General features: G+C 32.1%; 1 protein-coding gene across 2 annotated transcripts in view; it reads left to right on the top strand.

Annotated features, from left to right (window-relative positions):
• LOC128215553 (uncharacterized) overlaps positions 1-13,637 on the top strand; it is an 84,872-nt gene that overhangs the window by 36,925 nt on the left and 34,310 nt on the right. For both annotated transcript variants that reach the window (XM_052922238.1, XM_052922239.1), the window contains exons 11-13: positions 395-576; positions 1,233-1,332; positions 1,901-2,049. In XM_052922238.1, the coding sequence (XP_052778198.1) occupies positions 395-576; positions 1,233-1,332; positions 1,901-2,049 (431 nt within the window). The remainder of the gene's footprint in view (positions 1-394; positions 577-1,232; positions 1,333-1,900; positions 2,050-13,637) is intronic.

Here is a 13,637-nt window from a genome sequence, read left to right as displayed (position 1 = left end):
AATCAAAACGGAGGAAACTCATATTAGGCGAGTTTTGTTGATATTGGCCGAGTTTGGTAGATATTGAGCGAGTTCTGGCATATATTGTCTTCAATTGTCTGGTATTGGTACAGCAATTGCCTCTGTATCTTGTCAAATACGTAATAGTTGATTAATAAATGTAAATATTAGTAGAACATTCAAATTGAAATATATAATATAGCAAAAATCATGATCAATGCTTTGTTAGAAGGAAAGTTTCCAATGAAGAGATGATTTGCAATTTGGAGTTTTGAGTTTGAACCCAGACTTAAGATTGTTCGTAATCACTGCGCCTGAGGTGTCGGGTACTTCTCATGAAGTTGTGAATAATGAAACCTAAATGTTTGAAAGAAAGTTATATTTTATGTTTCAGATCAACGAAAACGCAGCACGTTATCAGAATCAGAGGAGCCAGAAGTGCATTTCCCGTTTGTCTTCAACCCGTTTAATCCCGACACGGGACAACTCCGCCTCACAGGACACTCTATATTTATCTCCCCTGATCCCAGTGTTCTCAACAACAACAACTCCCACAGAGATATACCAGTATTAAAGGTTAGTAATAAAACGTGGATAGAGTATTGCTGATAAATGAGCTTTTACCATTGAGGTTGTAGATAATTGATTACTTCAAAAGGAAAAAAATAAATAAATATATATATTCATTGAGAATTTGCATTTATGTTCATTCATTGTTAAGTTCACTTATTTTAAACATTTGTATAAACTTATAAAAACTATCCAAAAAGCATGATTGGTTATTTTCGTTGATCCATTATAAATTTAGACAACTTTTTAATCCCTAATGTGGATTACTTTAAGGTTATCTGGTTTTTAAAGAGCAACAAACATTTGTTATTCACTAGGTGTTGATGTCATCCACTAATTAAAATCCTGGGGCCAATACTTTGTGAACATTCACAATATTGATATGAAACTTGATAAACATGTTCACAATGATGGCATGCACGTATGAAACTAATCCCGTCAAATGTTAATTCTATCACTTTGCCTAAAATTCTGGATGAGTAATATGCCCTTTAATTATCAGACAATTAAGGATGAGCATTGCCATCTGCTAAACATATGCTGGTTTTGTTATGCTTTTTCTATTGAAAATGAATGAATGCAAAGTCTTTAAAAGAACTTGTTAACTTCAAATAAAAAAATATGATTGACAAACTGTAAACATATCATATATGTTTATGCAGGAGCTGTACCATTTCGCGGAGGGTTTCTTGGAACGCTGGTCCAGCTCAGGGACGGATAAATCAGGGAGTGACTACGATCCAATATTCATGGCGTTAAATGGTAATAATTAAGGGAAAAAAAACTTTTTTGTGTATGAAAAGCTAGATCATTAAGAATAAATTCTTGAATAAACTTCTTTTAAAAAAAAAAAATGTTTATATGTGGCCAAAATAATCCCAAGCTTATTAGCCCATCAATAGTAAAAGGCTTTCCAGGGTTGTATAAATTCTGGGTTTTATTTACCACGGCTTATGTTCAAGATTTTGATGCAAAGCACTTATGTTAGAATTCAATCATGTTTCATTTAAGGTCTTATTGCGGTGACAGGTTTAAAGAAAGAAATGAATTATTAACTCTACTACTGCTCAAGAACTTTTACTGCTAAAATATTAGTGTTGATGTAATTGTCATTTATCAACATTTTTTGTTACCTCAGCAACCTTTCAAGATATTAATTTCGAGTGATATTTGGTACACATGTTAACAATGGATGTCCACAAACCGACACACTTGCTTAAATATTTTTGAATTACTCCCCTTTTATCAGCTTAGAAAAATAGCCCATTCCTGGCATCTACATGCTGTTGTCTTTATAAATATTTTTATCATACATATGGTTGAATTTCAGTGCCCCTGGACACTGGTAGCTGGATGGGGATGGGATGGAGTGAGGGAGAGGGGCTGGATTCTGGGGTAATCAGCCTCCACAAAAAACTAGTCGATCTAAAGCTGGAGATGGAAAAACTGAATGAAGATTCCGGGGGACAGCTGTTGTTTGTAAGTAGTTTATGTTATTGTTGTGTTTCTTCATACAAGCAGGTGATTGTATGACAAGTTTTGAGCATCATGCATGGATTCCTGGGGATCATTCCTAAAGTTGTTTGTTACTGAGCACTCTACAACCAAATCGTATGCAATGTTAAGTAAGCTCAGAGCGGTGAATATTTCCCATCTCTAGATTTTTGCATACAATGGTAAAGCACTTCGGATTCAGGTTATTGCATAAAAAATAAATATCTGCAAACCAATGATATAAGATTGCTGACAAAAAATCAGATCGTAAATTTTCATATTTCTGTTCGAAAGTTGATGTTTTATGGCTTAAACCGTTACTAACGGCTTAAGAAAAATGCATAAAACATCAATTTTTGAACTTAAAATAAAAATATGTGATCTAATTTTTTGTCTTATTTAACTGATTTCCATGGATTTTCGCAAAAATTGGCTCGTTCCAAGACAAAAAAAGAAAGTTGTCAAAACGTTCAATCCGTGAGAGTGCAGCTTTAAAAGTCAAATGGAATATCTTTGGGCATGGTTTAAACTTTCTAGCTCTTTGAAATATTTGCATGCATAAAAAAGTCAAAACATGTTTATTTGCTATTTTTGCCATGATTTTGTATTTTCACAGTCAGTGAAAAACCCGAATTTGAAAGGCACTGGTGGTGATAGAAATCCCCCCAAAAATTTAGCACTTAGCAAAAAATTACTACTGCAGTCTATTTCCTTTTACTGTGCATGTTTTAGCATTGAATTTTTTCTTTTAGGAATGTTGATTTTGTGGTTGGCTTGTCTGTGTGGTTGCATACTTCCATTGTTTCTTTCTGTAAAAAAGTAAACAGTTAAGTATTTGTCAGGGTCATCCTGTATTTTCAATTGAAGTTTGGATTCCACATGACAATGAAATGTTTATGATGCTCAAATAGTTGTCTAGTTTTGAATGCAACTTGATGCTCAGGGATATCTGATACTTTGTTATCTTACCATAAAACATGAAGAATTTCATTCAAACGAAAGGAAAGAATTCAACAAACTTTAAAATTTACTTGAAAAATGATATTTATTGAGTTGATAAAAATCAGATTTTGTCTCTGCAGGAATATTTGGCTACAAAATCTTTTATTGCATGGCTCAAAGGTTAACAAAAATTGTGTTTGAGAAAAAATATCAAAGAGTGACACTATAATGGTATTTTATTGTAAGGCCTGAAAAGAAAATAGGTTTGTTTTGGGTTACCCGGCGGCGACCCAAAGATTGTTTTTGAAAAAAGGACAAAAATATTTGGTGACCTTAAGGGATCCAAAGGGACTTGCAGTCTATAAACCAAATAGTAATAAAAATATGACCTTTAATGGGAATAACTTGTATAATTCCAAGGTACTGTTTGCAGCGCAATGCTAACAAAAAATTACTTACCGAGTGACCATATTTTTACAGTCCAGAAAACAATATTTATATAAAAAACTACAGTAGCCGAAAGTTTAAACATAAACCCCATTTGATGGCACAGGATCGAAAACAGAAACACAGAACAACAACACAAACATCTACAAACAACACACAACATATAGAATGTATTAAACTAGGGGTCTAGGGTGTGACCACTTTGGAAGGGTCAGCAATATGTAATTTTATTTGGGGTTTGAAAGTAACTTATGGACTCAACCTATCACTAAACTGAATTGTTTTAGGCCGAAATCTTATAAAGCCTTAACAGATGGCACAAGGACGCGAAATACATAAAGGTATTACTTATTGTTTTATGGCCTGCAAACAAGTGTAAATAAAACGTGAAATTTGATCCGATACCCTGGTTTGGCTGTATTTGGATTTTCGGAAAAGATAAAACTACGCAAACCTCTTTTGATTGTCATCTTATGTAAATGCTCTGTACTTAAGACAATTCTTTTATGCCAAGGTGATAGGACTCGAATATTATCAACTGATTGTTGATACCAGCCTGTCAGCAAGTTGTCTCCTGAAAAAAATATTCAAAATCAGGAACATCGGCAATCAGAAATTTGATTCACAAGATTTGTGCTCTGGCTTTGCGTTGAAATGTAAGATGTTTTGTTTTATATTTTGTATTGTTTAATTTTATCTTTCTCTATTGCATATTTGTCATTTTTAAATGCTTGTTTTGTCATATTGTTGTGAACATCTGCATTTGTGAGACAGACTACTCTTTTCATTGTCGCTAAACATCGCATTGTTCAGTGAATAAATAGTAAGTATTTGTACATTGTCATTATTAACAAGTGTAAATTAAATTTAATCTTTGGATGCAATTGTAAGGTATTGTGTTTTTAATTTGAATGTAGAAAGGTTTGTTCTATTTCTTTTGTGTCATTTAAATATCAAATAAGAATATAAAACACTGTTTTTCTGGGGCTGACTGTTATTTTCTTTTTAAAAAATTAAGACTGATAAGATATAAATGTGATTATCAATAAATACATCATAGTTTTATATTGCATATTTTCATATTAAAATTGATAAAGTAATGCGAGTTTTTAACCAAAATCCCCTTAAATGGGATTTGATGGAAATATTATTCTTTTTCTACAGTTTATGAGTTAACAATGAAAAGAAAGTAATTGTTTTACGCTAAGTTACATTAAGTAATCCCAAATTTGCTGTTGAGGATTTTAAGTTTTCTGCCAAGTCAGATTTGAGTGTCTCAATTCTCCATTCAATATTTTATGGAATTCAGTAGAGATTTGTAAATTTCAAGTGCTCTATCAACATAATTTGTCTTTGTTGACTGACACCATATATGTCTTTTAAAGAAATCGTGGCATTTTACGGGTGACTGCGATAAGAGAAAATGCCATTAGGCAATAAATTTCCAATATGAGAAATCCATAAATTATGCTGAAAGTGTGTATAAAGTTATTGAATTACAGGCTTAAAACTCCTGTTTTATTGATGTAAATAAAGATAAACTCCATAAACTCACGAGGAAAAATCTGAATTTAAAAACCAGATTGGCTCGTTTCACAAGAATACATAAATATGAAATTCTAGAAGTAAAATTCAGTCAATAGACCCTATGATTGCATTATATGTAAATTTTGGTGCCACCAGTAGACCTTGTATTTGGGCTGCCAAGTTTAATAATAGATATATCACAATAAACGTTTTTGCTGAAATCGGTCACAATTTTCTTCATTTATATACTTGATATACCTTAATGGTGATATATTATTATACTTTTTATGTCATATGCTGTATTTAAACTTGCTCACCCATTAATCTGTGAATAATGTCAAAATATAAGTAAAGAAAACGAATATAATATTATGAATGCTCTTTGAATGATCCTGCATGCAAAAATGATAGTTATTTTTTATAACTAATCAATTTTGTTTTCAATAAGCTGCAATAAGTGTCATATGGTTCATGTAGGAATGTACAGATATATAAAAACAGTTGCCGATCCGCAAAAAACTGCATTTATCTCACTAGCCATGAGCTACGATTCATCAAACCTGTAAGTCATCAGTACTAAGTTTGTCCCGATGTATCCATGTTTTTATCGAAAAGTGGCTTGTTGTCTTGATTGTTTATATTCAACAGTTTCTGTAGGAATTTTTGGTATGATTTAATTAACCCAAATTCTAACTTTACCAAAAATGTAAGAAAATTTACATACTCCATGAAGTCTATCTTAAACTTAAAAGAGGGAATTTGGTTAGTTCAAAAGTTGTTATTTGATTTAGTAGTCATTGAAACTAGACTTGCAATGAACATTTTGTCTGAAGTCTTGCTCAAGTGCTTTGCATAAAAAAAATCAACAAGCCCAGCTATATAAAATCCAGAATTTGAGCAAGCCCAGTAAGCATTTAACCAGTGCATGGCTTTCTGGCTTCTGCTAATATATATATATATTTTTTTGTATCAGATTTTTTGTTTTAAAAAAGATAAAACTACAATATTTGTTTTATAAAAAGAAAGAACTGCAATTTCTTTTCAGACAAGCTCACACATTTTAATTAATATGGTTATTCCTATGTTGTTTTATCTAGAGAAAAGTTATTAATATTCTTGTTTATCTCTTCGTATTAAATGCTGCATTCACGCTGCAAATTCCTATCTTATTTCAGTTATTGTCATGCGGATGTTACTCTTCAAATTTTGTAGCCCCCAGAAAGCTGGTAATCTTTTGAAAATGCCCTCTTTATAAAATTAGCACATTGGCAGAGGTGTGGAATGGCCGATAGTCATTGTTGTCCTCAGTTTCTCTTGGCAACTGAAGAATTTTCCATCCCCAAGGTTCTACGATTCTTGTTGTTGATTTTTAAACTATTCTGATTGGGATCAATGAAATGTCACACATGCTTGTGGTCAGAGCGTTATGACGGATTTCAAGTGTAATGCCATCTGTCTTAGATTTTTGTTGGAATCTTTTTATCAGCATCAGATTCTGTGAAACTTATTTTCCATATATCAGGTATATTTCCTTGTTTAATCTATCAGTTTCTTGATATGTTTTGCAAAACCACATTCTTGGATTTTATTTCATATTTGTTACATATTTGTGATCTGAATTTGCACTACTGAATACAGTATTATATGTCAGGTAGAATAATGTTTCAATTTAAGGTGATGACATCTTTCCATGGCTTTTTGGAATTATGTTTTGTTAGATAATACAATGATGTATGTACTATTTTAACGCTTGAAAAACAGAAAGAGCTTCAATTTCTTTTCTCAGAAAGATGAATTTCAATGGTTATTTGCGTCTCTTTACATCACAAGAAAAATTAACAGTATTTTTGTAGATCAAAATGCCGCATTCACACGCAAATTCCTATCTCGTTTTAGTTATTGTTATGAGGACGTCACTCTTCAAGCTTATCAAAGTTTCAGAGTCCCCTGAAAGCTGGTAATCTTTCGAAAATGTCCTCTTTGTGAAATTAGCCTATTGAAAGAGGTGTAGAGTGACCGATAGTCATTGTTTTCCGCCATTTCTCTCGTTCCCCTCGGCAACTGAAGAATTTTCCATCAAATAGGTTCCATGATTCTTTTTGTTGATTTTTAAATTTTTCTAATTTCAATCAGTGGAGTGTCACATGCCTATTAGGTCAAAGTGTTTTGACAGATTTCAAGTGGAATACCTCAATCTTTTTCCTAGATTTTTGTTGGAAGCTTTTTATCTGCATCAGATTCTGTGAGACTCAATATTTTCCATAATTATCAGGTAAACTTCCTAGTTTGATGTATCAGTTTCTTGATATGTTTTGCAAAACCACATTCTTGGATTGTATTTCATATTTGTTACATAATTATGATATCAAATTTGTACATTGTTGATGGGTAGGATAATGTTTCAATTTTCAAGGTGATGACATTATCCATGGCTATTTGAAATCATGTTTTGTTACATAATACTATGTATATATATAGACTTTATCACTATGTACTAATAACACAGACACTAGGGGATTTTGAGGAGTTTGCATAAGAAATGTATCACGTAGAATGTTATTCTTTAGTAATTCCAGTTGTTTCTATTTTTGAAGAAGTGTCTTCTTTTTTAAATTAAGCTTGCTAAATTATATTAGTCTCAGGCTTGGCTATCTCATGACATTTCAATTTTTCATATAATTTTGTCTTTATAGAAATTCCTAATGTCATCAATAAATTTGGAGCTTGTTTTGTTCTTTAACCGCACAAGATAGATGAATGGCCATGTTTCATAGATACCTGTAAGTGTATATTAGAATGATTTGATGAAATAAGAGCCAATCATTGTTGATTCATTGATTATGAGCGGCGCTGGCATTTGCAAAGCCGGCCAGAAGGGAACATGTGTTGCGGTGTTGGACCAATTTTCGCATAACGGAATAACTTGCTAGATATTCTTAGTATTAATCATTTGCACGTAGAAAAACAGCACATTATATGCCTCTAAATATGGCCATAAAATTGATATTGGTATCCTATGTTGTGATGGAGACATAATATGCAGAAAATAGTTGCCATGGAAATTTCACATATACCACACAGTGATTGGGTAAAAATTACAAGTATTTCCATTTGTTATATTATCTTCATTTCTTCTAATTAAATGTAGAAAAGATTTAAGAATACTCATTCAAAAACATGAATCATATCATCCATTTTAAAAGTAAATTTCTTCCGTTTTTTTGTATTATTATATTTATATTACATTAAAACAGGCTTATTCCTCTTGTTGGAAAACATGAATTGAAATCATCAATTTTAAAGGTAAATTTGCTCTTTGTTTTATTTTTATTCAGAAATGTTTCAATTTCAATGGTGTGTGTTGTAAATTATAGTAAAGGTGTTTTGTTAAATGCACTTTTCAATAAGTTTTCTTCTTAAAAAATATATTTTTACTCCTTCCAGTCATGATAAAGATCACATGTTTTGGTGTTTTATTTCTCCCTTCCTTTTTAGCCTGGATGAATAAAATTGTTTTGGTTCATGCAAACATTTATTGTCAACATGGATGGGTCAGCTAGTGGTTAATCAAACAGTTCACACATTCCCTTAACTGCTTCCTGACCATTCCTTTCTTGTTCAGAGGTCCACTCAGCTGAAAGTAAATAAAATTGTATTTAAAAGCAACATACCAATATCTAGTAATTTCCCGATGTCTTTCGTGGGCATTTCCTTACCATGTAATTTTCTTGTTGAATAATCTTGAATTATGGTATTGAATTGGTCATTGATGCATAATGCCTTCAACAACATGGAGATTATAGCAGACATGTCATATTATTATACTAAGTTTATTGATGTCCAGTGTCTTTGTATATAACTAATAACTATATTTAAAACAGGGAGAACAATGGTGGCAAACAGACCCATGCAACATCTAAGACTGTAACAATCCATCTCAATTTCTAAGTGCATTTGTATGAGTAATGGCAAATGTATATTTTAGCAGACTGACCCAATGTTGATGTGCATTTGTATGAGTAATGGCAAGGGTATAGATTAGCAGACTGATCCAATGTTGATGTGCATTTGTATGAGTAATGGCAAGGGTATAGATTAGCAGATTGATCCAATGTTGATGTGCATTTGTATGAGTAATGGCAAGGGTATAGATTAGCAGACTGATCCAATGTTGATGTGCATTTGTAAGAGTAATGGCAAGGGTATAGATTAGCAGACTGACCCAATGTTTAAGTGCATCCGTATGAATAACAGCCAGGGTTTAGACGCAGACTGACCCAATGTTGATGTGCATTTGTATGAATAACAGCCAGGGTTTAGACGCAGACTGACCCAATGTTGATGTGCATTTGTATGAGTAATTATGGCAAGTGTATATTTTAGCAGACTGACCTAAAGTTGATGTGCATTAATTATGGCAAGTGTATACTTGAGCAGACTGACCCAATGCCAAACTGCATTTGTATGATTAATGGCAAGTGTATAGATAAGCAATTTACCCACTTCCTAAGAACATTTGTACAAGTAATGACAAGTGAATGGTTAGCAGACTGACCCAATGTTAAAGAGCATTATTTTGTATGAGTTATGGCAAGTGTATACAAGTGTATACAATAGCTTTAAGAACCATTGTCTTAATGAGTTCATTTGAGTAAAGGTATGCATATTTAATAAAGTGTCAAAAGTTATTTCTTTTATGTAAACGTGAAATAAAAATGTAAGATTAACAAATGCTAATTGAATTTACCTTGAACAAATATGACTTTATAAGTGACATAAGTCTCTCTCTCCAAATATTTGTATTTTTGAGAAGATCTTGCATTTAAATGAGTTAATAGACAGATCTGATTTCTTTCTAGAAGCGCTTCTGTGGCATTGTTGACTTACCAGTTGTGAAGAATTTGTTTGAATTGCATTTAATTCTGTACTGGTATAGATAATTCTTTCATAAATAGACCTTGTTATAGTGATCCTGATATAATATTTTCATTAATAGACTGTCTAAATGATCCTGATCTTTAGCTTATTTCTATAAATTTACCAAATATTGAACAGTTTCAATCAAGTGAGCATTTCATTGTAAGTATTCAATATCAGTGGTCCGTAATCTATTTGGCATCTAGAATTTCGTCAAAGGCTACTTCAGGCGACACTCCACTAGTCGCGCCCTATATTGGAATATGGCATTAAATTTTGACAGTATTTTTGCAAATATAGACATACCTTTGTTGTTCGATTCCTTATTGATAGACCATTGATTGCTTTTCTCGGAGTTTGTGAAAGCCGGCAGAAATGAATATGAAATTTTGATGGTGATAATCAGTTTGTTTGATTAATGTGAAATTAAGTCGCAAATATGAGCAGAAAAAGTCGGATTCCAGTGAAATCTAAAGATAAGGTATTTATGTATTAATGCATACTATTTCTAAAGTCAGACTTGTGACAATTCAAATTAAATATTGTTGTAAAGGTTTTTGTAGGTCTTTTAAGATCCACTCTTACTCCCAAATAAGATTTACCACAAATAATACAATTGTTTTAATATTCAAAAAGGTCGAAAACAATGGTTCTTATGAAGGATACCGTGTTCAATTTGAAAGAAATGTGCATAAAACACGGTAATTCTACCTTATGTGATTTTATGATAGTAGACCACAGTAAATCTTTTAGCATTCAACAATCATATAATATTTTTGCGTTTTTTTGTTATTAAATACAGATTCACAAACTTGTTATCAGTTATAAATATTTCCCATTAATGTATTATTTAGTAAGTAGTTAAAGGTTTATCACTAAAAATTAATATATGTTAAACATGTGTATGTATTGATTTTGAATAAGAGTGTCACTTTAAGGTTTTATCAAAAGTGTTATGAAAGGGTGCTGCACCCTGTCCTTTGATGGCATCACCCTTCTGGCAATTGTGCCTTCGTAGAATTAAATGCTTTGGATAATAAAGTTACCCCTGGAAAGTTACGATCTTAAGCCTAATGGTCTTTATTGAAATGAGGATATAATCTTGCAACCAAACGCTCTGCACATTTACATAATTATTGCAAAGAAATAGATATTCAAGGTCATTAACAATGCTTTTACTGCATTCTGATATGAATTAAGGTATCTGATATATTGGGCCATGCATTGGAAATAAATAAGGTGCTTGTTGATTATTAATTACACTATATGTACAATAAGTGACAGAAAATAAGTTATTGCAGTTTGTATGTTTTGTTCTTTGCCATCGTTCAAGACCAAAAAAGCTTGTTTATTCAGACTGAAATTGTATGTGAAATGATCTTTCATGATCAAAAAAAGCTTCTTTGTAATATTATTTTGGGTATAACTTTTATGTAATCTTTCGCTACACATAAAAACCTCTTAAAAGTCTTAAAACTCTTCTTAATAAGAATTTAACACAAATTACAAGTTTGTTTAAAGAAATAGGGCTCGGGCATCCGAAATTCACATAATTGTTCACCAGTTACCTGAAGTTTTCTCTTATCAAGAAATTAGCATATTGCGTATTAATTATCGTGACTGTGAAAATACAAATATAATGATGGGATATGAGATTAATGTTGCATATGTTTTAATATCTTTTTTATTTCTCTCATGTCAAAGGTGTTGTTATAATTCATGTCCTATCTGTCAACATATATAGCTGTAACAGTTTAATATATATACCTTTTGTGTTGTTCCTACTATCTACGTTAATTTTATGATGTAAGAAATAATGGATTACTTTGAAAAGCGTTAATGTTGAGCTCCATTCTAAAATGGGTTTTCATTGCTAGGCGGTCGTAAATTTTAACAATGTTTATTACTTCCATTGTAGTCTTCCGTGAACCATGAATTTTTCGATGTTTGTATGTAAATATTACCTACTCAATTTTGCATTAAAGACGATGGACTAAACTCTATGGCTCAGTAACTGTATTCATAACCGCGGCCAGGGTGTAAATCCCCGTCTTTTTTTTCGCTTTAAATTTGCGTTGAATGAATGGATAGGTGTAAGAGGTTATCGACAATCTAGCGTTTGTGATGAGGAATCAGAAGGTATTGTTATCGTGATCGTAACGTATTATTATCGTGGATTAGATGTCTCGTCGTCTTGATCTAATTGGATAACAATAGTTTAATGACAGGATTTTTAAAAGATAAGATGTGAAAAGAAGATACGACAACTGGATTAAAGAAACAAAAAAAAACACGACAATATGGCAGCCTCCTTAGAAGGGCGTCATTATCAGGTAGAGATCCATGAAAAAATGATTAATTTTATTTAATAATGTACCTACAATGCTGTTTCGGTTGATTAATATGAAATATGATAAAATGTTCGTTGAAGTTCATAAACTCTAAATAATAGATATGTTTTTCATTACACCTGGTTCAACTTTTTACCAAAGCGACAAACATTTTAAATAAAGAAATTTGGATAATGCGTTCTACGGTGTCTTATTTCTTTTACCATCTATGTGACTGACTGTGTCATTTGAATAACTGCAAAAAATAGATGTTTTGTAGGTAGAAAATTACATTTTAGAAAAAAGGTTAATGTATTCATAGTTACAATATTGTAGGCTTCATTATTTGATGTGTAATAACATTTTCCTAATTATGATTGATTGAAAATTAATTGTATAAACATATTTTTAAGAAGTGAATGATTCCCTGAATTTAAGTGAAATAGAATGTGTTTTATAATTATGCTGCGTTTGCAAGCAGGCGATTAACAAATTTGTTCAGCTTCAAGTTGTTTCAAGTAAAACGAAGTCTCTTTTGTTGCACGTACATATGTAATGATTTCAATAAATTCATATGGCTAATAGAAAGAAAACATTGTGAAAATACGATGTTACAACTACTATATTTAAGAGATGAAGTTTTGCACATATGAAAGGATTTCAATGATAGAATGAAAACTAGAGGGTCAAGCCCAGTAGCCGATCATTTGGTGATGGCCCTGCTTAGACCCACACCGTTCAAGGCCTAACAGACACTTGATGAGATTTAGTTTCCAGGCTCATGCCTCAGCTTATGGGATCCTCCAGAACCTATTCACATTTTATCTTTTGAAATAACTCAGACAGCCAAAAATCCATTAAGCTGACTACTACAGTCAAGTTCCAATTAAGTGACGAAACATACTACTAAATTTCCATTTAGTCCGTTGGCTGTTTGATTGTTGAGCCTGCCTGCGGTGAGCAAGACATAGTTGTCACAATGGCAATTCTATGTATGTCAGGGCTGTATATCTTGACCATGCATTATATATAGGATTTTCAAAACACTTGCCATTAAGGTTCACCATTATGAGATGGCGTGTTGGGAACAAGACCCAGGTCTGTAACTCAAAGGTCAAGGTCAAAGGTTGAAATGATCCTTGTCTCAGCTGTATCTTGACAAGCATCATAGGATTTAAAAAAAACAAACTGCAATAAAGGTTCACCATGATGAGATTGTGTGTTGCGCACAAGACACCTACCTTGTACCTCAAAGATCAAGGTCACACTTGGTGGTTAAATGTCAAAATGAGAACTTTGCTAGGGCTGTATCTTGACCATGCATTATAAGATATAAAAAAACAACACTTGCCATAGAGGTTCACCATGCTGAGGTGTAGTTTCACATATACCTTTATTGTTCAACTCCAT

This window comes from Mya arenaria, chromosome 13 (assembly GCF_026914265.1).
Source record: "Mya arenaria isolate MELC-2E11 chromosome 13, ASM2691426v1".
NCBI classification, from domain to species: domain Eukaryota; kingdom Metazoa; phylum Mollusca; class Bivalvia; order Myida; family Myidae; genus Mya; species Mya arenaria.
This window is presented reverse-complemented; position numbering and strand designations above follow the sequence as displayed.